We start from the raw sequence: 26255 nt of genomic DNA on the forward strand, positions 1-26255 counted from the left end.
TTATATAATCTTAATCCTCCCATTAACTTTCCTCCTCAAAGGGAAGGAAAAAGAAAATGACTTCTGGTTTTTGGTGGCTTCTTGATTCCTCTTTTGCTACATAAAAGCAGAGGAATAGCAAATCAAAGCATCCCTTGTCCCCTTTCTGTCCCTGCTGATTGGCCTCTTGTACACCACAAAGTCATAACCTGTCCTTACACAACTCCTTTCTGTGGAGAGACAAAAAATACCTCTCACAAGAGATGTCTGAAAATCCCTGTTATTTTATACTTCCAGAGAGCATTTCTCTCCAGCTGGATGTTAGGTCTGAAGACCCACACAGCACTTCTTCATCAAGAGCTATCTTTAGCCAACACAAAATGTATTTTCTGTACATACAGCATCAAACAAAATCTGCAGACCTTTCACAAGGAAGACGGAATTAGTAACATGACAAAGCTATGACAGCAGAGGTGTATTTGAGGCAGAGAAAAGTTTCTAAGATCCCATAGAAAGTGCTGTACATCTTTTTCCTTCCTATTGTTGAGAGCTGGCTACTCTCACACCTGCCACTGGCTGTGCTCCATTTGTTTCACCTTGCATGTATCAGCTTTCCTCAGCTGCACCAATTTCCTCACAGCCTGGTAAATGAAGCCATGTGACACCAAGTATTCCCACCTCAGCTATCCACTGCTTCCCTGTGCTTCTGGGTCATGATTCAGCTTTGCTCTGACCCAGCAAACATGAGGGCTGATCTTCTACTCTGATGCTGAATTTTAGGTAAGAACACAGACAGAAACTGGTATCAAACTGAGCCACAAGGAGAGACGTCTCGAGTGTTCTGCATTCTGCTGTCTGCTATGGTTACCAACAGCCCATAAACACATGAACAAACCCATCCACAATGAGAACAGCTCATGCTCACAACAAACCAGAAATAGCAGCATGGGAAACTTCACTTTCACTTAGTGCTTCAAGTGAACTATCAGTAGTGACAATCCAGGCCTACCAAAAACAAGGCAACATATTTAGGCCACACAGTCTATTAGAACTGGTAGCCATACACTGTCCTGACCTACAGAACCTTCTCTTAGCAAATGCTTGACATAGGAGTTAAGGACCAATGAAAAAAAAGGAAAACATTCCCTTGGACTGGTACAACTGATTTTTTTCAGAACCACAGAGAGAAATCCAATTTAGTCTATAGCACAGCAATTTTTCATTGTTATTCCTGAACACATTATGTGAAAGGACTTAGTTCCAAAGCCATGTACTTACAATACAGGGAGGACCACTTCTTCCAAAGAGATTCCAAATTCAACTTTTTCAGGTATTCTGCTTCCACCTTCTAAGGAGTAAAATAAATCACTCCAAGCAAATAAGCAAGAACATTTTATTGTGACACTTGCAGCTTTACCTTTCTCAAGTAATACAGAATTCTCCCAAATGTCTTTACCAGCCAATTTAAATATTTCATCTAAATCTGCATCACTAGTTTATAAAATTTCTCTAAGATCTGCACATTTTCAACTGATTTAACACAAAAACAGAAGCAAAAGAACAAACCCTTGAAAACATAGAAGAGCTGCATTGTGGCACATTTATTCTTTAATAGAAAGTAAGAAAAACTTCCCTACTGACCTTTATTCCGAGTGAGGAAAAAGATAAATATTCATAGCTCTTTGTTGCATCTGGTAGGATTTTAAGATCCATCTATGCATTTTTAATCACAGAACAAAGTTTCAGCCACACTGAACCACCTAAGGAGATTTTATGTCCCATAGTTTTTACATGCATTCCATCCTCGGTGTGCTGACTACAGGACAGAGATTCTGTGTACCTACAGTGGTTTAAATTTAAAAATACACCATAAGCCAACTTAGAGAAACATCCATTAGTAACTAATAGAAAGAATCACAAGAAGGTCTCACAACAGTTTACTAAAACATTAAGGTTCTTTAAATCACAGTTTTGAAATATAAAAATTCTATCTCCCCTGTAACTGAGATGTATTTACACGAACTTTTTAAAAATTCGGTCTGTAATTCAGCCCTAATCACTGTCATCCGAGCCCCCTTCAGAGCCCTCATCATTAGATGCCTCTGGCTCCGACTCGTTGCCAGAAGCTCGGGCAGACCCCTCGTGGTCGGAGCCCCTCTCGGAGTCCCTGTCGGACTCGGCGCTGCGCGAAGCCGGGCGCGATTCGTTCTCGGAGCCGCCGGAGCCGCGGCTCCTCCCCGACTGCACGGACTCATTGTCCGACTGCTCCGACTCCGAGCGCCGCCTCTTCCTCGGGGAGCGGTCACTGTCAGACTCCTCCTCGGAGGCGCGGGCGCTGGACCTGCGGGGACTGCCAGCCTCGCTGCCTGACTTGTTCCTGTTATCGGAATCGCTATCGGAAACAATGCGTTTGCTGTGCTGCTGCTCCCCCTCCTCAGAATCACTGTTGCTATTTCTAGCGTGCCTGTGGGGAAAAGCAGAGGGGAAGAAAATGGTATTAAAAGGTGCTCCCTTTAGCTGGTAAATAAAGTGAGACACCAGGATTTGGGTAATGCTAGTTTTAGAAGAATGAGTGGAATTATTTTGCACTGGGAAGGGATGTTGTGAGTACAATGAAAAACTACTCATTATCTTCATGTTATCTCATTAACACTGCATTTTCTCTTGAAGGCACGCATTGAAACTCTAACTTCATGCAAAGGTAATTAAGGTTCTTACCCATCATCAGCAATTTTGAGTTTGTCCTCATCAGAAGAATCATCACTTGATGAAATGATGGCTTTTGATTTGATCTTTCCTTTCATTGAAGGAGGCAGACGCTCTGGTTTGGGCTGTACAGGGGGAAAACAAAGGGCTGCTTGTTCATGTGGCACAGGGCCCAAATGTAGAAACACGTTCAGAAAACCAGACAAGCTTTAAAAAAAATTTCCATTTACTATCACTTAATTCTAGATGGCTTTGGAAATATCCTTTTCATCCTTGAAGCAGCAATAGCAACAGGGAAGGAGGATTAAAAATAAGCTCTAAGACCAGTTGGCTTTAGGAGGTTTTGCTGCAATTTTCAACACTAATAAATCTCTCTTGAGCAGGGTAATGCTGAACTCCAAAAGCATATTTAGAGAGTGATGCAGTTATTCAGGGTTTAACTTACAGCCTTTTTCTTCTCTGCTTTGGGAGGACGTCGCTTCTTAGGCCGTGGGCCGTTTTCATGTTCTTCATCATCACTCCCCTCCTCTGCCTTCTGGGGTCTTGAACAGAAACACATTTTATATGGCATAAAGCATAATACTGCAAAAAACCCTTAAAGCATACAAAAACACCAGTCTCAAGAAATGACCAGTTCATCAAGTGTTACTCCTACTTCTTTTGCAGAGTGGTTGCTTAAGTCTTATACAGTGTAATGTGTTAGTAAAAAATAACCATGTGACCTCTTGATAAGAGTTTGTTTTTAATTTTTTGTAATTTTCTGTTACAAAAGACTGCACAGAATTTACTTAAAAGCCCTACTGTTGCTCAGGGAAGTCTAATATTAAATTGACATTCATTAAAAATTAATTAATTAAAGTATCAGCTACCTCCTCCTCTTCTTCTTCTTTCTCTCACCCTCCTCTTCTTCCCCATCCTGTTCACTGCCACTGCCCTTCCTCTTCTTTTTCTTTCTAGAGATGGGCAGATCTTCATCACTGTCATCATTGACAAACTCGTCAAACTCCCCTGCTCCTTTTTTGGAACGCTGTAAGAAACACAGACAACACAACCTATTATTCCCATCCCAGTTACAAAGCTACCAGAAAACACTTCAAATGGAAATCTAGCTGAACATGTTCTAGAAGAAATGAACACACAGACCTTCTAGAGACTATGGCAAAGTTGGCACTAGGGAGGTATAATTTAGAAACTGATTCAGAACTGGCACATAAAATATTCTTCTCTAATTTTAACAACTGAACACATTTTAGTGATGCCACTACACTCAGAACTTTTAAGTATTAGCTTCCAATTTTGACATTTTTGAATTAAACCTGTGCAATTTTACTCAGTAGAACCTAGGAGTTTAAAATTAAAAACCTGTGCTCCTGCAGGAGACTATATATCAGAAGGAGAAAACTAAGGAGTTTTAAAAGAAATAAAAACAAAAAAAAGAGATTAAAACATTCTGTTCTACCCTGCCTCCACCGCCACCACGTTTCTTCTCCTTTGATCCTTCTACTTCACCAGTGAACATCAGAATATTTTTGGTCTTCTCCACATATTGAGCTCTTTGTTCCAGAAGTTTCTTCTGCTCTTCTTTTTCTCTCAGGCGCTTCTCTTCCTGAAACACCAAGGAAGCCAACCATTACCCTTGTATTTGCACCCCCACGGTGATTATAACAGCAGGCACAGAAATTACTTGCTGTCAGGAGACTGGAAAATTGCTTTTTGATGCTCTGTGTCACAGCAGAAGATGCACATGGCAAAAAAAAAAAAAAGTTTTCTACAAAAAAGCCCACAGTAAAATAGGTAAAAGTCTGATGGCTGAACTTCTGGCACATCTGTTTTATTTCATTATACAACTAGGTATTTCTGAGGCTATCGGAAGTAAGAGCATCACCTTTTAGCTGCAATGTTTTCAGCTAGCACTTACTATGACTAAGAAAAACAGCTACTAGGTATCACCCCAGAGCAGCAGGAGCACATATTGTCAGTGTGTGCACTTATAAAATGCAATGTACAGAATTTAGTGGAATGAAACCTGTTCTTTAAGCAGTTTCTGGCGAAGCAGCTCCTTCTCCTGCTCCTGTTTGGCACGCAGCTCCCTCTCCTCCTCATCCTGCTTGCGTGCCCGAGCCACATGGTACTGGGCCTGGCTCAGTAAGTCAGAGCATTGCCTGCAAATTCCAAGGTTCTCAGGTAAGGCAAGGTGGCAAACACAAAAAGAAATGCTTTTGTAAAGTGCCTGCATCACAACACTACATTCATATCCCCAGTGAACTAAAAACAGCTACTTGAAATAGCACAAAGAAGAGCAGTGCAGATTTTTGAGTAAATTAAAGCATTTTTAGTAAGCTAATTCATCTTCCAATGGATCATTTCAGAACATATTGATTCACACTTCAAGCGCAGCCAATTCATATACAGAAAACCCACACATGAACATAAAAGGAAAAATGCCAACCAATTTGGAGAGCTTCAGAAGTATGGTTAATAAGAGCTTCTATTTAATCATAACAACCTAACAAACCTTCTCAGAAAGGTAGGGTAATATTCAAGCTTAAAAAACCCAATAGTGTGAGAGTTAAGGTTGCATGAAGTGTCCAAGTCACACAAAACATTAAAGCAAGGTGCTTTCAACCCCCTCTTAGCTGATGCTGAAATGACATTTATTTTAATATAGAAATTTTCTTCTCTGCACAAAGTGCTTCAATGATACCCATTCAGATGTGCAGTGCAGGATGGCCAGCACATGGTATTTGTATGGGGCTGTGGAAATCTTACAAGAATGTGCAGAAGTGAAACACAGGAAAATAATGAAACAGTAGTAGGGAGTAGTAGGGACCCTGCACTTGTATTTCTATTGTTCTAACAAAATGACAGTTGAAATTTCGGAATCTAGCTTTAATACTTAAAAAAAAAAACCAAAACAGGACAAAAAATATTCCCCTTGGAATCTGAATGAAGGATTTCTTTGTGGGTTGTTTTTGTTTTATTTTTTTACCTGGCTTCTGTAGCAGCAAGTGCCAAGTCAAATCTCATCTTATCACCTACTTTACTCAAGTAACTGAAGTACCTGGAGGAAATCACAAGAAACCAAAGTCAGCAAAGATAGCATTACTTACATATTTACTGCAATTTTGCCTTGAAACAAACCATTCAGACCTGAATGACAAACCTGTAAAACTCAACAGACAAGGAAATCCCACCAATTTCCTCTGTGCCAGCACCTTTTAATACAACACCTTTTAACAGTTAAAAAGTGCATTCAGAGTACTCCAAATCCAAAGCATTCTAAAACCACTCTGGAGAGGAAAAATTCTAAAGAGAGTTCTGAGATTTCATTTGCTGGCTCCTACCATAAGAACATTGCTGACCCCTAAAGATTGATTTATCTGTCAAAGATTACATGCCTGAATTCAGCATAAGAGAAGGAAGGGAAACTTGTTTTTCAAAAATCCTTTCAGAACAGCTTCCTTGACCCACTGAACAGGCCCTTGGGAATACAGCAAACTTCCAAGTAAGATACGATGATCAGTGCTTTAAAAAGTTTCTCAAATTTAAAAGAAAATTACTTCTAACTTTCAAGATTGCCACAATTTCTTCCCATATACCCTCAGACACATTCCAATGAAATGTTTTTGTGCTAGACTCAAATTCTTGGGTATGTGAATATAATAATTCCTTGCTTGAGGTCTAGACTATGGAGAGTATTTTCCAAAAATTTTAGTGAATAGGCAAAAAGAAATTCATGCAACTTCTTCAAGACAATAAACAACAAGCTTCTCATTAAATTTAAGTCAGAACTTCCATCCTCAATGTAACAGCAGAGCTAGGAGTGCACAATTCATGCACCAGCTACACCAAGGAGCAGGATAAATGGCTGAAAGCTCTGTTCAAGGATGGTGACAACTGGATCAGATTAATCACACTGGTGTCTGCACAAAATTTTCTATTACTGTTTTTTAAATAGAACTAAAAGATCTCAAATGCACTTAAGAAATTGCTTTTGTTATTAAATTGTGACAGTACTTGGGCTTTACTTACCAAAAGGAGGGTGAAATTAGTCTTAAGGGACTGCCAGTCATTAATTATGCTTATGTAAGATAAACAGATTTGCTTTTAAACCTTACAGTTTGCTTTGAAAGAAGTCATAAAATAGTATTCAAGTTGAAGAATAATTGTCAACATTTCAACTGTGCATTTCTGGGAAGAAGAGCATCTTGGTCACAGCAATAACAAAACTCTTTGAGAAACACATATTGGCACCTGGTCAAACAAAACTGGTTCTGGAACAAAAGCTGAACACACAGTTTTGTCAGGCCCCATATTTTGTTTTCCTACTAGAAACTCCAGAAATACACAGTGCTTTGTAGAAGATGATTGCTCTCTAACCAGATTTGTGTTCAATACTGCAAGTACACTGTAAGGGGACAACAACATGGGTTATAAGGATTAGAAACAAATGATCTTTACCTGTGGGCGAGCTCCAGCTCTTTCACAGCATTAAGGACTTCCTTCAGATTGCTTTTTTCATCTTTCAGAACAGAGGTAGCAAGTCTTTGCAGCACTAAAGCCACATTAAACATGAGGACTGTATCACTTGGAGCCACGTGCCTGGCCTGGAAAAAACCATGCTTTTAAGATAAGCTACAACGTGATACAGAAATGACATAAAGAGAATAAACACCATCATTTCAACCCCACCAAACCACCAAATTTAAAGAAGCACAAACACACATCAGCTAACAGTGATTTTATTCTGTGATCCATGATGTTCTAGACCCATACCTTTAACAAAGTTTGTTTGCATTCCTGTAATTTGCCACATTTGAACAGTGCCCGGGCCAAATATAACAACACTTCAGTGTTTTGATGCTTATAGAACTTTCTGAGGCAGTTTTCATACTGAAATAAAAGAAAAAAAAAATCAAAGCAAGAGGCAACAGTGGTTTGTTATTTTGGTTAGCTAACTCTAGTAAATGTTTCTATTCCTAAAAAGCATTACCAATATGCCTAATATATACTAATAGCAATTAGCATTGCTAATATGCCTTTTGTTTTTTATAGAAGTGTGTTATGCTACATGGGTGCCTCCCTTTCAGTGATCAGAACATCCTCTCTCCTATTCCATAGCAAGTTCCTGATTTTTTCTAGAAACTGGCTGCAGCCCAGAAGACTCTGTAGGTCTTAAGTACAAAAAAAACTTTTTAAAGTAGCATAATTACTGCAAAAAAGTCCAACCAATATGACTCATTTTAAGATCACTCAAATATTCTCCACAGTATGTGGGGGGAATAAATGATCTATTTTCTTTATTCATATCAGATATTTTACAGATTGAAATACATCTAATATCCTAATTCTATATATCTGATGTAATTAGTTAAAAAAAAATCAGACTTTCCAGATAACTCAACTTTGTTCTGTCCACCCAGCCAAGGAACTTACCCATGCCAAGGGATATCAGTTTCTCTAAAGTGTAAAAGATGACTTGTTACTATAACTTCTGTGGGTCTAGAATTAAAGGCTTAAAAGATAGCAAATGTTATCATTTTCAGTAAAAAGCACCTTCTGTTTGACATACTCTTTTCTCAAGGAACCCTTCACCCTCTCTAAGCCTCCAAAATAGGAAAGAATACAAAGTAAGTTTTATTTGCAGCTCAAGTACGGAAAAATTGCCCCGAACTGTAACACCTGAGGTTGTTACTCTTGGATCTCACTGTGTTGTGAGCGCCTTCAGCATCCAAGATTTTGTGTTTAGCTCAAGCCTGCCTCAGATTTGTATGCTTTAGGGTAGAGAACTCAGTAGGATAATTATTGTGGCTGCAGTAAGCTGGGCTAGCAATTTCAATTTGTCTCCCTTTGAGTCCAGTATAATGTTATTTCACACTGTGACTGCATAGCAAAACCCAGGGAACAATAAAACACTTCAGTAAACAAACACACACATTTCTAATAACACCTTTTCTTAAATAAATTAGCAAATGACTAAAATATTTTTTCTCCCAAATCAATAGATGAAAGTGATACCCACTTCCCCACTGTAATTCACTGCTTAAACAATTGCTAAACTGAGATTTTCATTAGGTTTTTTGTCAATAAAAATAGTCAAAGTGCTAAAAAAACAACAGACCCCATTCAAGCACAACAGAGTGAATGTGACTGTGTTGCCAAAGCTTGCTAACAATAGTTCACTGGAGGACAGTGACTACTGAGCTCCTGAGCATGTAAGAAAGGCCCAGTAAACACTTCTTAATTAAGCACCACAAAAAGCTTCAGAATAGCTCTGAATGAAGTGTCTTTGAGCCTCAGTAAGGACTCATCTTAAATGACACAAGTTTGTTCTTAGTTTCTGTCCTGTTCAACATATGCTGTGCTTTTAAGCTTATTTGTATGCTTTTCATCAATCAGTTGAGATCAATTTACTTAGAATAGATTGACACTTGAACATTTACTTGCTTGGGCAGGTCAGGTCAAACTAGCTGACCTCAACAGATTTCTTTCAACATGAATTATTTTGTAATTTTAACGGTGGTGAGTGAAACTATGGCCCAGTCAGCTTTTAAGACAGCTTTTAAAGTATTCATGTGGTCATTTACAAGAACAAAAATGGGAATTGTTGTTATTTAAAAGAAAACCCCAGCAGCAAATTGTATTTACTTACTTTGGAAACATCTGCATGTAAATCACATACAGTAACTACACTGACTGAAACTGCTCTGGCTGATAATTTATTCCACAACCAAAATCTAACCCTGCTACCAAAAAAAGAATAAAAGATGATAAGTGCTTTGTTACTCCCCACCCACATTTGGCAGTCTGTTACTAAATCTAGACTTGACAGCCAACAGCTTGTTAGAAACAGGCCTAGAACTTGTTAAAACACTGCTCAGAAACTTTCCCAGCTGCCCTGACAGAGAGAAGACACATGCAGAAGTCATGTGAGCCAAGACAGGAGGTAGTTCAATGTGGAGATGTTACCATCTGCACAGCACTGATGTACTGCTTCTGCTCCACGTAGATATGTGCCAAATTCAGCCACACATCGCTGATATCTGCTGTGGCCTCTCTCACTTGGGCAAAAACATCACGAGCTTCACGGAAATATCCTTTGTGTGCCAAGACAGCTCCTGAGGGGAGAGGAATATGGACAGTGTGAGCTTCCAGGTTCATGCACTGTGCACTCCTACCACAGAAAATTCAATACTGCCTCAATGAAGTGCCCCTTTAAAAAACTGACATAGCTGCCATTTCCTGGGCTCCACACTACAGTGCTCAGGCCCTGAAAAAACAATTCTCTATTAAAGCATGAAACTTAGGAATATGATCACCTCTGAAGGAAAACTAGAGTCTGATATTCACCTATGCCATTGGCAGCATACAAATTCTTTGGGTCATTTCTGAGGACTTGCTTGTAGATGGCTAATGCACGGTCTTGGTGACGTTTCTCCTGCAGAAAGAAATGCCCCAATTCATCACTCACTTCTAAAGTGGGGTATTAAAAGATCTACCCAGAGGTTTTATGAACTAGAAGATGCCAAACAGACATTAAGAAGAGGTTCTGAATAGCTAACAACATATGAAAATAAACAAATCCACGCACATGGCAGAGAGATGCCCGTTACCTTTTCTCTGTCTCTTGTGGGTTGATGGAGAGTCTGCAACCAGACATTGCCAAGAGCCAGCATGGAATATGTATCATTTTGTGTGGAGGGCTGCTTCAAGATTCTTTCAAATTTCTTCTGTCCTGGACCCCACTCTTGTTTAGCCAAATGAAGATTGCCAATCAGAGACCAGGCATCTGGATGATCCTAAATAAAAATTCAGTCTAAGTTACAAAGAAAAGGAAAGTCTTTTCCTTTGCAAGGGTTCTTTTTCTAGTATAAACTGTTACTCTTCTTAAACATAATTCCATATTCAAAAGAGCCCCAAACAAAACACAGAGAGCAGATCTGGCAGCTCTCTCTTCTTCCCCTAGTTTAGACAAATTAAAAACACAAAAAGAGGAAAATTAAATTTTAAGTTAACTTATTATTTAGAGTGTTTTAATGTTAAACACTTCTAGGGTTACAAACCTGATTGATTTGGAGTGCTTCTTTAAACCAGTCAGAAGCCTCATAAAAATTCCCTTTATCCCTGGCCATAGCTCCCAAGCGCAAGTAGCCTGAAAATAAAGACAGAAAATGAAATAAAACCAGGAAAAATATTGTCCATGCATCAATTTCAAAAGCAATGTTTCTCTTGATCAGCTAGGGACAGCCAACACTAAGACACCTTTCACATTCTATTCACAACAAGAAATATGACATGAAGAGGAACTTGCACCCATGATGGCCAGACAAAAACTGCAGGTTTTGAATGGTTAAAGTATTGTGAATGTCTTAAATTGGCTTCATAAACTAAAGGCAGCTGAAAAACTGCAAAGAAATAAGGATCCATCAGTTACTTAATTCTCCTCCCTCCACTTTAAATAGCTCTCCCATCTCCACAAGCTTTGGGAAGGGTATCTGCAGGTGACAATGGAAAACAAGCAGGGAAAAGACTACAGATGAGGCTGGGGCATGATGAGTGCTGCAGCTTGCAGCAAATGGCACAGGCTACTCAACCCCAATGCTACTGTGAAAACAAGGGAAGACAGACTTAAGGAGAGCAGAAGACACTGTCAACTAGAAGATTTTTGGTATTATAAGGATGACTGTAGAACTGAAATACCAAATGTCTCTTACAATCAACGTAATTTGGATGTTCTCTCAAAATATTTTTATAGAGCTTTTCAGCTTCATGAAATTCACACATGGCCTCGTAGAGCCTGGCCAGGTTGTAGGATGTTGTCACAGAGATGGCATTGTAGTAATGCTCATCATGCTCAGCCTCTGCTTTTGCACGATCCAGCGACGCCAGGAAGTATTTCTGAAGGACAGAAAAGAAAAGAGCAATGAAGCACTCCAGAATGTCTCCAAAGAAAAACTTCAGTGTGACCAAGAAACACCATTCAAACTGAGTAACTGCATACCTTTGCTTCTCCCAGGTTTCCCAGCCTGAAGTGCAGGGCACCCACGTTATTCAGGATCTCTGGAGGCACGTCAGCCTGTACTTTCTCCTGCAGAATGCGTGTGGCTGTTCCATAGGCTGACAAAGCACCCTTTGGAAAGAAACAGAAAGTGAATGAAAGAAAGAAGAGAATGAGTTCTACATGGTCTTATGAAAAGCACACACACAATTCACCAAGTGAGTATTAGTAATACCTGTATATCAGTCTGTTCTAGAATTTGGGCTAGCTCAATCCATGCCTCTACATCATCAGGATATTGTTCTGTGACTTTCTTTAAATGCCCCTGAAAAACAGAAGATAATTATGCCACTTCAAAGACACACAGCCTGTTTAAAAAAATGGAAAAAAAGAGAAAGAGTGAAGGAATTAATCTTAACACTAGAAAGATATACCATACAGAAGCAAACATCCTAAACATGTGCACAGTAATAAATCTGCTTTAGTTTTCTTCCTTCATTATTCTATTCTTCTGTAGAACAGAACACCTGCTTCAAGTCTTAGAGAAACAAAGGCTATTACACCAACATGAAAACCTAGAGAAATGTCTAACATTTCTTGCCTGTATCTACCAAACATTAGATTTGAAATACCTTTCATTTAAAAAAAAGCATCACTGTCCTTCCAGATTAGCCCAGACAGGACAAGTGCTTTCTGGAAATCACCAGCTGATTTGCTCTCTTCAAGAAATCCTGAGCCAACTTCCCATCTTCAGACAATTTTATACCTATATGGAAAGAATTCTGCCCTTTTCACGTACCAAATAGAGACATGAGGACGGAGCTTCTCTAAATTCCTGGACATGCTTTACCCAGAGCCCAAGGGAGTCTCAGTTCTGCCCAGAAGTTGTGACTCTTCACAGACAGGAAAACCCCTCATGACAGCCCATATGAAATATTCCCTATCTACAGCCACCTAACCCTGAGTTTTATTCAACTTAAGGAACAAACTGATTTCAAGTCTGATTTCCAAGTTCTGCTCTTGCAAATGAACACGATGCAGGTGGAAGGAAAATTCACCTTTGCAATATCCCGTTTCTCCTGGTCTTCTGAAGCTGCATAAAGAGATCCAAGGATTTTCATAGTTTCATAATTGTTAGGGTAGGCTTTCAAGACTTTTTCAAAGCATTGTGAAGCATTCTCTTTGTCCCCTCGATAAATGTACATTTGACCCAATCCAAAAAACGGAAGTACAAAAGAAGATGAGGCAAACTGAGTGGCCTGGTAATAATACTGGAAAGCTTGATCATAATCTTCCTAATTAAAAGGAATTAAATGAAGAACAGTCAGTGTTTTTACAGGCAACCTTTGCATGAACTTTTATAACAAAGACTTTTTTAAAATGTGAGCTCAAAGGGGACTTTTAAAAACTGTCCTACCTGCACATGAAAAGACCTGGCCAGCTGGTAACAGCTCTCTGCCTGCATCGCTTCCACTTCTGTGTTATGGAAAGCATGAAGAGCCAAGTGTTGTACTTTACCATAGTCCTGACAAAAAAATAAAAGAAGTTCAATGAAATTTGGAAGTCTTCACTTTATTTATGGTCAAGTGGTCTTATGATTTAAACATGGATAGCTGGAAAATATGACAAAGCTTTAGTCACAGCACTGACTAAATAACAACAGATTTAGTTTTAGCTGTTACTAATCTTTTCTTTATTTCATGTTTTAAAGCTTGGAAGAGTGAGGAGGGGGAAAAACAAACCAACAAAAACCTCAACCAACCAAAAAAACCAATCCCAAACACCAAAAACCCAAAACCCCTTCGGGACACTAAGTTGATTTTGATTTAAGTAAGTGTACCTTTCTTGGTTTTCTTGAGAAAGGTTCATACAAAATTCAGGCCAAAACCCTCACACTTTTTTATCTAGATTAACAGGTATTAGGCACCTGATGAAATGTGTTTGAATCTAACACCAAAATTCTTACTGTTAAGAGGTTATCAAGCATTTAACTGTAAAATTTCAGCGATCTCTTACCTTCTTGAAAAAGAAGTGATTAGCCAAGTGATTCAACACCATTGGATTACTGGGATCAATTGTGTAAGCCCTAGATAGGAGTTGAACACCATTCTTGATGGAATCAGCCTAAATGAAACATTGACAGGTATCAGCAGCACCTCAGTATCTGTATCTCATTAACATCTTCAAAACCATTTTTCAGTCTAGGCTGCTCAGGATTTCTGACAACACCATACTTAGCTCTCAAAAAACAAAGTAAATTCAGCTACCGGCTTTTCTTCCTGCAGCATACAGGTGGAAAATAGGAAATGAAGCTACTACACAGGGATGGAAAAGAGCACAGCAGGACTTTTTAGGAAAAAACAAAAAGGCAATAAAACCCAAAAAGACTTAGTGTTGATGTCCTTTGATATGTCACACTCACAGCCTGACAGCTTTCCTTCTGCTCCTTCTACTGTTCAGTGTCCCCAGTGCCTGTTTGGTTCAATGTTTTACCCAATTCATTCAACAGTGGAATGAAGATATTTTTAAGTTCAAATTCTAAACAAAATTAAAATCAGTGCAAGTCTGAGGTGTTTATATTGAAATATCATTGCATCAACTTACTCTTTTCTAAAGAAGCTTTACACCCTTAAGAAAGCTTCCCACAGGCAAAAATGTGATTTACCTATTAGTTCAAATCTACAACTGATAAAATAATTGCTCTTTATTTAGGACAACCATGAAATCTGTATCACAGGCATGTCAGCCTAATGTGTACTTATTTCTGAAGAGAAATAAGTACACATTAGGCTGCATGATGACTGATAGCCTTGATAACCAAAAAGGCTATCAAGGCTATCAGTCATCTAACAGCTGTGCTTTACTTTGTAATTATGATGAGAAGAAAGCAGTCTTATTGAACAGATTAGGTTTTAAGAGGTTAAAACATAACATGAAGGCAACTAAAAAATCAATTTCAGTTTGAACAGATGCAATCTTTTCAAACCCAACATAACAATACATCTGGATAAGGAAATACTTAATCTTTCCTGCTTTCATTTTCAAAGGTTAATGTGGTTTATAATCATACTGTGCATTTGTCCAAGTTCTTCAATACCTTGAGTCTCATGCCTACCTTCAACCCAATCCAGTAAATGGGTAGAGGTCCCAAAGCTCTAAGTGCTTTCATTTAAGAAAAACAGATCAGAGAGACCTCAATGAGAGCATAGTGTGATCTCAACCCTGGTCTGACATCATAACATCTTCTAGGAGGAAGAAACATTAGAAATATCTAAGCACAAAAAAGATACCAATTAGTTTGATTCTCAGAGAGGCTCTTCTCCCCAGTGTTCTCCCTTCCCTGAGTCAACTCCTCAGTGTTACACTAACTTTTACCACAAAGTTGTGAGAACAGTTTGAAGTAAAGCACAGATGATCTATTTCTTAGAAAGAACACAAAACATCTTTGAGTGGCTCAGCTTTTAATCACAGCTTTTTGAATCTTCAGGTGAGTGGGTTCATCCCTTGACTTCAGTCAAAAGTTCTTCAGGAAAAGAAAGATACCAGATACGATCAATTTCTCATCTGTGGAATTTATTAAAATTTGACTCTCGATTATTTTTGATTCTTTCTGTAGTTTTATGGAAAAACCTCTTATACTCACTTTTTTTTTTTAGTTTCTTCATGGAAGTAATAATAGGGGTTTTTTTCCCCTCACAAAGTAGTAAACCAAGAAATTTTCAGACAGTCTCCGCTAACAAAAGATCTTTCTATAGAAAGAAGTAGTACAGTTCTACAGAATAGTACAGTTCTATTGAACTGAAAGCAGCACACTAAATTTTAGCCACATAAATTATGTAACAATATTAATATTTTTAAAAACACTTAAGAGTCTCATCCTCCAGTGATAATATATCTGAGATTGTTAATCCATGCTATGGAAGTTATGATCCCAACTACACTACATTTGCATGTATTTTTCTAGTGATACAATACCTAGAAAGCTGGATCAAAACTTATTTGTACTTTTATCAGCCCAGTTAAAATTTCTTCTTGCCTGCTCATGCAGCATGTATGCCTGAATGTAACTCTGAGACTTGTTTGAAAATTTGTTCTTAACTCCTGAACTTCTAAAAAACTTGTTCTAACCTCCTGGAAATATGTGTTTTACCTTGACTTTCCTTCACATATCTCACTATGGAGTTTTATTATTTTAAATGAAACAGTTAACCTAGCACTGTTTTTCTGTACCTAATTCTTCTATAAATAAAAGAATGGATGATTTTTAACAACAGAAGAAAGCTATTCAGAATGTGCTGCTCACATCACAAGCACTATCTTTAACATCATTCAACAGTAGCCCAGACTTAGAATTATTCAACCACAAAAGTTACTACCCATTCAAAACTGGACTATCTTTGAAAGGATAAAAAATTTGCTTTTTTTTAGCTAAAAGAAAGTGAACTGAGCATGGATTCCTGCTAAGTCAGACCCACCTCCTTATTATTGAGTTCCAGAACAGCCAGTCCAACCAAGGCCCCGACACACTTGGAATTCAGCTCCAGAGCCCTGCTGAAGGCCAAGCGAGCTTTTTCCAGCTTGTTCAGCTTCACAAAGCAGTGGCCCATTCCCAAGCGAACCTCGGCTAGAGAACAACATGACACCATTCAGAATCCCAAAGTTTCAACTTTGTGACTTTTTTTTCACAACCTGGAGTGAAAGCAGAGTTTTCCACAGTTCCTTAAAGTCTGTAAAGCCATCTAAAAACAATTTGCTGCTTTTCAAGGCAGCAGCCCATATTTGGCTGGCCACAAAATGAACTTGAATGTATTAGTAAGACTTTATTTCTTCATAAACACTGATCTATCTTCCACAGACTCCAATGCCAAACAAATAAAAAATTACTTTTATGGGAATGTATTAAAAAATAATAGAAAAAAGCATTAAAAAATTGCCAGATGGAAGGGCTGGACATTTCTTAGGTAAGTCAAGTTCACCCCAAAGTAGCAGGGCTTCAGAAAACACAGATGAATAAGCAAGTTAGCTGGCATTTCTCCTCAAACGATCAACTGATTCACATGCTGTTTGTCATCCTCCAACTTCCATGACCGAGTACAGATGGACTAATACAGAAAATTCACATCATACTGCCCTTTCAGACTACTTGTGATCTAAGAGTACAGAGAATTTATAAGCAGCAGTTTCAAACCTCTGTCCATTAGAAAAAGGGGAGCAAAGGAAAGATGTTTGTTGAAAAGTAAGGCTTTTGTAGCAATCAATCTTATGGTAAAGCAGACTACAGAACACACATCAACTTTGCAATAAACCTTTGCTCAGATAGGTTAAGGCAAAGTCTATCACATCTCTCAAGAGACTTTCAAGTTTTTTTGATCCTAATATAAATATATTGAATTAATGTATCTAAATCCCATGTATCACTTTTACAGCCATTAAAAATCACTTTCCCAGATTTTTGCATAAAGAAAGTAATACAAGACCAGGAAAACTCACATCATGCACTGTAAGTAGAATTTTGCTTTTTATGTCTTGTTTCATTAATGTTATGTAATTTCTGAAGCCTTGCTCCAAGAGCTTATAGAGAAAGAAATTCTGCAAGAGTCTTAAACAGTTCCCTCCCTCTCCATACCACTTTAATTTCTCATTCAAAATCCCATTTTCTAATATCTCTTTAAAAGGCAATACTCCAAAAAAGGACAGTATTTTCCTAAACACAACTTCCTTCTCTAAATATTAAGAGATACTTCAAGTCAATGAATGCCTGAACCCCTCTACAATGAGAGCTGGGGTTCTTTTGACAGATATAGACCATAAAAATGCCCTTTGAATTTGAATTAGGAAGACCTGAGTTAGTTTCCAAGCATAGCAAATACTTTCTGTCTTACCTGGGCAGCCTGGATTGGTACGCAGTGCTTTCTTGTAGTAGGCAAGGGCTCCTCTATAATCCTTCTTGTTGAAAGAAATGCATGCCTTACCTGTTAGAACACACCAGGAATAAAACAAAGATAATAAACCAGAAATTCAAGTATTATTTGGCTAACTTGTGCTGTGCCCATTTTCAAAAGTTACAGCTAAAAACTAACAGAAAATTCACACAATGACAACTTTTATTAGATTTGATGATGTCAAGTATATGAAAAAAGCAAACATGAAAACACATTAAATTTACATTTTCATATTTTTCTGCAGAAACTTAATTCCTTATTGGTCCAGAGGAAAGATACTTACTGAGACTAGTAAACAACTTAAATTACAAGTGTACAGTCTGTTGACCCCTCCCAAGTGGTAACTTCACCCTTAACAGAGTGTCCAGCTTCATTGCCACCACCAGGGAAGCATAAATAGCTGGACTGGATGTATGCCCATGGGTCTCAGAAGATGCCAGTTAGCACTGCACCTAGCTCTTTCACCTATGTGTACTTCCCAAATTTGAATTAGTCTCTGCCATGTGTGTCTTGATCACATTCTCTGTACACACACCCTCTTAAGCACATAATCCATTCCAAAACTCAATCAAAGACCAGGTTTTTACAAATATCCATAAACTCGTACCAAGCAGGGCAGGAATATTATTTGGAGACTGGTTGAGCACAAAGTGGAACTGTGCATCAGCTTGGTCCATCTTATCACCTTCAAGCAGGCAAAAGCAGGCTCTTCCCAACAAGTGATTCTAGACAAGGAAAAGAATTTGCAATACATTTATCTTTGTAAAATGTCAAGTTTGGCCTACAGGAAAGATTAATTGCCTAATAATGCTTTTTACAATTAAATTATTTCTCTTACATTTATCAAGCAAAAGGATACCAGTTCTTCTTTCTGAAACTCCAAAGTTGACTGAAGTAGTTCTATCAGGTGTGCCAAGCTAGACAGAATTATTCCTGGTAGCACCATGCACATTTCAGATACAAGTTTTGCTTATGTGTGACTTGAAAGCCTGAGCAGTTTCTAGCTTCCCTTTAGTGAATGAACACTTGTTTTCTTTACAATCACTAATTTACAAAAACGTTTTTTGATCAGATATCAGTTTTACCTGATCGTACATGATGATTTTGTCAGCCATAGTGTACAGCAGGGTGGCCTGGGTGATGAGCTCCTTCTTGTTGTCTTTGTTCTTCTCCTTTCGAGCCTGCTGCACATAGTAGGCTGCCAGAGTGTCCAGACATGTCATCTGGTCTTTCTCGTGGTCTCTGTAGTCCAGGTTGCCATCGATGCGGGCAGCTTCCAGCAGCTTCACAAAGTCCTCTGTTTTGCCTTGCTTGTAGTACTCCAGCTACAAAACACAGTTTTAACTGACAACACCACCCCAGTGAGTACAGATCACACCAAGCTGATGCTTTAGGTATCACAGACACTTCTTCTAGGATGTAGGGATAAAGCAGAAATAAATGTAGGTGTCATCAGAGAAAGGTTTTCTTAAAATGCCAAATATTTTTCTGTCCTAGAATCGTTCAATGGCCTGGGATGGAAGGGACCTTGAAAATAATCTTGTTCCAACTGCCCTGCCATGGGCAGGGACACTTTCCTGTTGCTCAAAGGCCCATCCAACCTGCCCTTGAACACTTCCAGGGATGAGGTATCCACAATTTCTAAGGGCAACCTGTGCCAGTGCCTCACCACCTTAAAACACAACTTTTTGAAGAAGAAGAAGTGAAGAATCCACTGGTCTTCCTCTTTGACATTATGACATTTAACCATACTTTCCACAGTGTAGATACTGCCCCCCTCCTTTTTTATGAAGCACATAATCAAAGGCACAAACCAGGAAAACTATGGATTGAAGGAAAAATAAACATAGAAAGCAACCCTCAAGAAGCATTGTTTCAAGAAAAAGTGATTAAATTTAAATCCTAATATGCATATGTCAGTCAGAACATCTGGCCTAGAATCAAAGACTGAAAGACCCCATAAAGTACCTGTTTGGAACTCAGTTATCACTAGTCATAGATTATGTGAATACAGTGTTTAAATCCACAATTTGTATCTATACTGACCGCTAGAGCAATCCATATGTGCAGCTGGGTGTGCTCCTGTTTCAGTATACTTATAACTTCATCACCCTCGGGCAACTGATCGAAGTCAAGCTCAATAACCTAGAACCAAACAACACAGATCATCTTTTCACACAGCATTAAAAACATCCTCTGTCACTGAGCTCAAAGGAAATGGACCTGTCAGAGCACAAAACATAAATAACTATTTGTGTTTAAACAAGGTTATGGACAAAGAAAGGAGAGATAATATATTGCATTCTCTTCAAGATAAAAGCAATGGCCTCTCTTTAGAGAAAAGATAAACCAATGTTTGGGATACAGGTGAGGGAGAATAAGCAGAGATCCTAATTCAACTTCTTTCACTATGGAGTTCATGCTGAGAATCAGCTAATAATCAACTTGACTGCACACTGCTGACTTTCTAAAACGTTCCCTACAGGTAATATAGAGATCTAGCTCATAGACAAAATCTTCCAAGTCATCTGGTATCAGAAAATCAATACCTAAGACTCAGATTCCTGAAATTTTGTAAAAACATCTTTATGCCCTAGGAAATTAAGAGACTACTGAAGCAGCTAAATTTCTGAATATTCACAACTGTAGATATGACCAGCAAATGACATCAAGAACTTTTCATCATTCAGGCATTGTTTTGTGAGTATTAGTGTCCTATGTTGATCTAATCTTCTGATATTATAAAATGAGGAAAAAGGAACAGGAACTCCCCAGATGGGATATTTGGGAACGCAATTTAACTGCTTGTTAGTTCACCTTACTCAGCCATGCTGCCTGTAACAGTTAGTCATCTGTGTTACTAGTCAATTTTACAGCAAGAAAGAAGTGTGGTTGTTGTACCCTGATTACCAATGCTGGGACTCCTCTGTAGGCTCAATTAGAACAATCCAGTTTATAAAGGCTTCTAGTTTTGACTATACAAGACTTTAGAATATCAGCAAAAATATTTCTGCTTAACTTTGTTTCATTTTACTTTTATCTTGCATAGCACCTCCTGTTTGACAGATAATGGCCTTCATCCATCAACTAAAATAGTTATGAATGAGAAATAGGTATTACCAACACAGTAAATAAACATGGAAGTAAAAGAGAGCAGGAGTGAGTGGAGGGGTATTTTATTGCATTCCCTAGTGATCAATTCAGAACTTTGGGATCCAAGCAGTCCTGCCCTGAACAGCAGCACCAAGATCACAATTCATGTTGACACCTCAGGGAGAAATTTCTGTCACAGAAGAAAATGCCCTTAAACATGCAAACTCCATCATAGAATAAAGTAATTTCATGTGACTTAAAACCTCAATGGCAGCCATCTAGAAATTTGTTTCTGTATATATATTTGTGCATATATAAATGTCTCTGTGTACACATGTATATGTATACATGTATGCATATATGTATGATATGTGTACATATATAGAAGAGGAGGGATACAGATGTTCACAGAGAATATTCTTCAACCTGTAAGCATTATGTTTCAACACCTCACTTAACTACACTATTAATTTAATATCTGCCATGGAATGATTTAATGCCAAACTTTGTTATATGCCGCAAATCTCCACACACTTCTGAACCTTTCTAACCTTAACCTTGGCTTGTGACAGCGTACCTTAAATAAAGAAAAGTCAAATTAAGTTTTTAGCTCCAGGGTGAAATAACTTTACAGAATCAGTCCCTCTGCCCTGCCTGTGTCTATGCGCTGTTTGAGGAACACCAAGAGACCCTGACCCAGCAAAGCGCGGCGCGAACGCGGCCGGACACGCACCTGCGACCCCGCCACGGGGGCTGCGAGCGACGCTCGCCCCGAGCCCGGGGCACAACCACGGGCGGCAGCGGCGACCGCCCGCGCCCGCCACGGATCGCCCTCCCTGCCCTGTCCCGCCGCCTCCCCGCCCGCGCCCGACTCGCCTCGTCGGTGTCCCGCAGAGGGATCTCGATGGAGCCCCGCGACATCTTGGCGACAGCGCTGCCGGAGCCGCCACTCGCCGGGCCGGGCCCGCCGCGCGCACTTCCCCTCACGGCAGCGCCCGACCCGGACGTGCTCGGGAACGGGGGCGGAGCGGGGCGGGCCCGGCCCCGGGGCGGTGTGAGGGCGGTGCCTGTCGGTGTGACCGCGTCACGCCCGCCCCTAGGAATTGGTTTGTCTGCACCTATGGATCACCGAGAGGCTGTGCTGGGTGTCTGTGCGTACACGCACATTTACAGCGGTAAATAGAGCAGGTTTGCCCGGGTAAAGCTCCCTGGGCTTCGGGGCTCCCTCAGGCGGCGCCTCTCCTCACGGCATCTCGAAAGCGTCAAAAGATTTCCAAATAAACACGTTAAAACGGGCGGATTTTCCCCATCTTCGTGGGAAACCAACGTGTAACTCCAAATTTACATTATCCGACTAGCTTAGCTGGTGTAATACTTTTGGTCCGTATGTACAATTTTTCAGCCTCAGGTGGGCCAACTATATTGTAGTTAGAGGAGTGTTTTTAATGACAAATACGGAAAGTGGTAACATTGGAGCCCTGGCCGTGTGATTGACTCAGCCTCACGGAAGTGCAAAGTAAAGAAGGAATTCCACAATTGGGCTCCTAAATTGTGTTTTTCTAATTATGATGGCAGATACATTGCATATTTGGATCAAACACAGCAAGCACAGTAACCTATGACCCATCTTGACCCATCTTGCTTATTTTTAGAGTTGTACCAAGGGGAAAAAAGGGTAGTAAGACTAAAAGATTCTCACATTTCTACAGAAATTATTAAAAAGAACCCCCCAACCTCCAGTGTTATTTATGCAGCCTGTTAAACCCTAGAGCTAAGTTGATTTTGTCCTGTAGCTAATTGTCCACACGATACAAAACTTTGAATTAACTGATAGTCACAACTATAAGGCATTAAATCAGTTAATTTTATTTAAAAAATAAGTATGAATTACTATAATCCTATATATTATAGGGGTAACGACTAGATGACTTGCAGTGTCGGCTGTTTTGTGAAGTCAAAGTAAGCAGCATTTTTTGATTACTTAACATTTTGAAAGTGACCTTCTGATTTTGTTTTATGCACTAATTATTCTGAACTGAGTTACCTGTTCCGATGCATTGTGCCAAATATTTCTTCTACTCTATGAGTGGATTTCTTCCATAAATACCAATTTTAGAGAAATGTGACAGGAAAACAGAGTGATGTTGAAATTTATGGGAGTATGTATTTTTTGCACTAAGAACATGCCAGAACCAATATTATGCAGAGCCAGGTGCTAATTTAATAGAATTCATACGCCTTCTTTTCTGATTTTTCAAAATCAGAAAACTACTTTATAGATATTTCAGTTAATGCTGAAGCTCTTTGGATTGAAAAGATAGCCTGTTCCTGAGTATTTGTTCACCAGTTGCTGCAGAAAACTAGATTTCCTCATGGACAGAAAATTAGTTTTAATGAAAGATTTTATAGGGTCAGACCTTTAAAGGATGGAATATTAAGCCAAAGTTAAAGAGGGAAAACAATTCTTGCTCTCTGGTACAAACCTATTTCACACATTTTAAATGGTTTAAAATTTTATTACTATCCTATTGACTTTTATATTGTTTAAAGCAGGAGGACTCCCTTTCTTTCCATATACACTCATAACAATAAGTCACAGTTGGCTATGTAGCATCTCTTTAGTGTGTAAACTATTGCTCCAGTGAAAACAGCTGCTTTTTTTCACTTTATGAGTGCTTAGGGACATCTCAAGAAAAGAGGCTTGTTTTATTCTGCTGTCTTTTGTTTTTATTTCATGGGATTTTGTTACTGGGGAAATTGAATTTGGATTGTTAAAAAGATCTTGTTAAACAAGAAAAACTGATATAACAAATATAAGATACAGCAAATTGAAGTTTCACTTGTGATATATATTATATTCAGTAAAAAAAAAAAAAACCAACAAAAAACTGCTCTGGAAGCTTCATTATCATATGGAATTATAAAGCTTTTTCAGGAAGGAGAACTGAGCTTAACAAAAGTACTTTAATAGCAGTATATTAAAAAAAAAAAGACCTCTACCTACCTGACCATCTCTCTTTGCAAGCAAATTACCATTTGTGCTTGAGGTGCATGTCCTTAAATAAATGAGCCCCAATGAGAGCCAGCTGGGTGTGGACACAGCTGGGAATTGGGAATTGGGCTGTGGCTGAGCCCCATCCCCAATGGGCTCCAGCTGTGAAAAGCAGGTGAGCAGTGTTGAGGGCAATGAGCCATGGAGTGCTGAGGTGTTACTGACCTGTCACCAAAGGGAACAGAGGGCACACAGGTGCAGTGCATGAACCATGAGGGATATTAAAAGGTTGGGCTGAAGGACAAGAAGGGCAGATGTGTGCAGCCTTCTGAGGTGATTGGGTGTCGCTCTGTATGGGCAGACACCTGAAGCCTTCTGGTGTGGTTAAGGTGTTACTGTGTATGGGTTGGAGCTTTCTGATGATGCTCTGCGTATTGTGGCTGTCTCAACTGCAACATATACTGCAACAGCTGGGTGGTCAGAGCAGGCTCTTTTAGCAGCAAAAATTCAGCTCTTTTAGTATCCTAATTTTTAGGATAAAAGCTCTGAGCTGTAGGTAGGGCAGCAGCAGAATGCACCTGGGGGAGATGTCCAGGGCCATCAGAACTTATTAATCTATTTTAGGCCCTGACACAATATGTAAATCTTGAAAGCAGGTTTAGTAAAGTTCTGGGCAAACTGGTTAAAAGAGTGCTGAAAATAGGTTTAATGGTTATAATTTTTTATTAGTTTAATATTGCTATTAAACTGTTTAATATTGATATTGCTATTAAACTAGTTTAATATTAATATCTGCTAGTCCCAGAGGCTGCTGTATTAGCTGTGTATCTCAAAGTTGCTACTTTAAGGAGTTAGGATTTTTTATCCTGCTGGCAAGGAGTGCTGAAGTAGGCTGTATTAAATGGATTTTGAGCAATGTTATGGGTATTCTTTTCCTTCAGTACTGCATGAAGTGTAACAAAACCAGAGCTGTAAGAATGGATGGTCCTTACTGGTTCATGTTAATATTTCACTGGAAGGTGTCGTGTTTTTGCAGACCAAGAAATATTTTTTGTAGTCACTAAAACTTCAATATTTTATGGTGGATAAAAGGATTAGTATCTTTTATTACTACTTCTTGTTCGTGTTTCCTCCAATTATTGTGTTTGCCTTATTTAGCTGGTAAACATAATTATGTTCTACTGAGTTAGATGGTTTCCTAAATCTACGGAGTTGTTTGTTCAGTTTTTGTTAGGTTTTGCACAGGTAGCCATCCACCACCTCTGCAGTGCATTTAGTAGGTATAAAAGTGTGGTTTAAAAAAGTGAATCAGAGAAACAGTCCAGTCTTGGCTTTGCTTCATAGAATTTCTCTTAGAAAGCTCGAGAGAGGCAGCTGTAGGATGCAGGAGGCTTTTTTTCTGTCCCCTGTTCTAGTGGGAAATGAAGAGTGCCATAAGAAGTTAGCAGTACAAGTGCAGTTCTACAAAGGTAATTTTTTTAATGCTTAAATCCTTTCCAACTTTCTAAATCTAAACCTGTCCATGCAAGTACAGTGTGATTATTGCCACCTTCTGGCAAGCACGGGGTGATTCCTATTCACAGTCACTATCCAGTGTTGTGCTTACAGAGAATTTGGACTCACCCTCTGGACTTTGATATTTTCTCTGCTTATAGTTTTGCATTTTCCTAGTGGAGTCACCTTTTTGACTTTGGCTTAGTGTTTTCCAGCTTGTCAAACATGTTACTTTTTCCAGGAAGACATGATTGATAAACATATTAAATGAATTTTATTTGAATGATAAACACCTCATAAACAAAGAGTTACTGGGCAAAGGCTGATTATTCCCCTGCTCCTTTCTCTTCCTGGTGAAGGCTGTTTTAGGGATTATGCATCAGCATTACAGGTTTAAAATGCTTGTCAGCAGTTAATAGGACAAGTGAGGATTACACAAAAGGCTGTAGAGTATCAAATGACATTGCAGTGCTGAAATGTAAAGAATGAAAGTATCACTGATTTTTGGTATAGAATGTTTGCTAGGAAAAATTGGTGTCTTTAAGACTTTAAATAGAGTTACACCTAGAGAGAGATTAATTTTTTTATGAATTTACTTATGATGAATTTCAGAAATGTTGCCATTCTGTATCCTCTCTCTTTTAGAAATACTTATTTTACAGAAGCTTCCATTTGTTCAGAGGAAAACTGAAAAGAAACAAAAGTTTGTGGTGGAGACTACACTGATTATTCCTTGCTAAAGCTTTCTTCCAAGAGGACTTCTGAGTTCTGAGACTGCCTTCTTTGAAATGGACAGTACATTTCTAATATATTAAATCATATTAATGTTTTAGTGGAAATATTAGTAGCTAACTGAAGAACAACTGAGATCTAGCCTCTCCATCATCCTTTAGTCTTTTTGATTAAATTAGTATACATGAAATATTTGTAGTTTTTTGACAGGTATTTGACCCTAAAATGTTGGCATTTGATAATGATACTTGTTTTTCATAAAATGCTTAGAATAAAATACTTTCCCTATTCAAGAGACTGTTACTTGTGTACTGAAAAA

At 38.8% G+C, this 26255-nt stretch overlaps 1 protein-coding gene across 1 annotated transcript; it reads right to left on the bottom strand.

The window, feature by feature from the left end:
- Positions 1 to 1358: 1358 nt before the first annotated feature.
- Positions 1359 to 21736, bottom strand: CTR9 (CTR9 homolog, Paf1/RNA polymerase II complex component). Its single transcript, XM_009102266.4, has 25 exons — positions 21595 to 21736; positions 19672 to 19770; positions 18711 to 18950; positions 18233 to 18350; positions 17566 to 17655; positions 16159 to 16307; positions 13700 to 13807; positions 13101 to 13208; positions 12742 to 12978; positions 11919 to 12008; positions 11687 to 11815; positions 11400 to 11583; positions 10749 to 10837; positions 10299 to 10484; positions 10036 to 10123; positions 9655 to 9803; positions 7462 to 7578; positions 7147 to 7292; positions 5675 to 5746; positions 4712 to 4847; positions 4145 to 4291; positions 3555 to 3712; positions 3131 to 3227; positions 2698 to 2810; positions 1359 to 2443 (listed from the first exon to the last, which is right to left on the bottom strand). Exons 1-25 carry the CDS (start codon positions 21637 to 21639, stop codon positions 2032 to 2034), a joined length of 3507 nt encoding a protein of 1168 aa, XP_009100514.2. The 5' UTR covers positions 21640 to 21736; the 3' UTR covers positions 1359 to 2031.
- Positions 21737 to 26255: the final 4519 nt, after the last annotated feature.

This window comes from Serinus canaria, chromosome 5 (genome assembly GCF_022539315.1).
Source record: "Serinus canaria isolate serCan28SL12 chromosome 5, serCan2020, whole genome shotgun sequence".
NCBI lineage: Eukaryota > Metazoa > Chordata > Aves > Passeriformes > Fringillidae > Serinus > Serinus canaria.

Excerpts from the sequence above, each read along its gene's own strand:
- CTR9 (XM_009102266.4), bottom strand. The coding sequence starts at position 21,639 with ATGTCGCGGGGCTCCATCGAGATCCCTCTGCGGGACACCGACGAG. Across the intron at positions 18,951-19,671 it reads ACATATGGATTGCTCTAGCG|CTGGAGTACTACAAGCAAGG; the intron begins GTCAGTATAGAT and ends TGTGTTTTGTAG. Across the intron at positions 11,816-11,918 it reads TAGAACAGACTGATATACAG|GGTGCTTTGTCAGCCTATGG; the intron begins GTATTACTAATA and ends TTCTTTCCAAAG.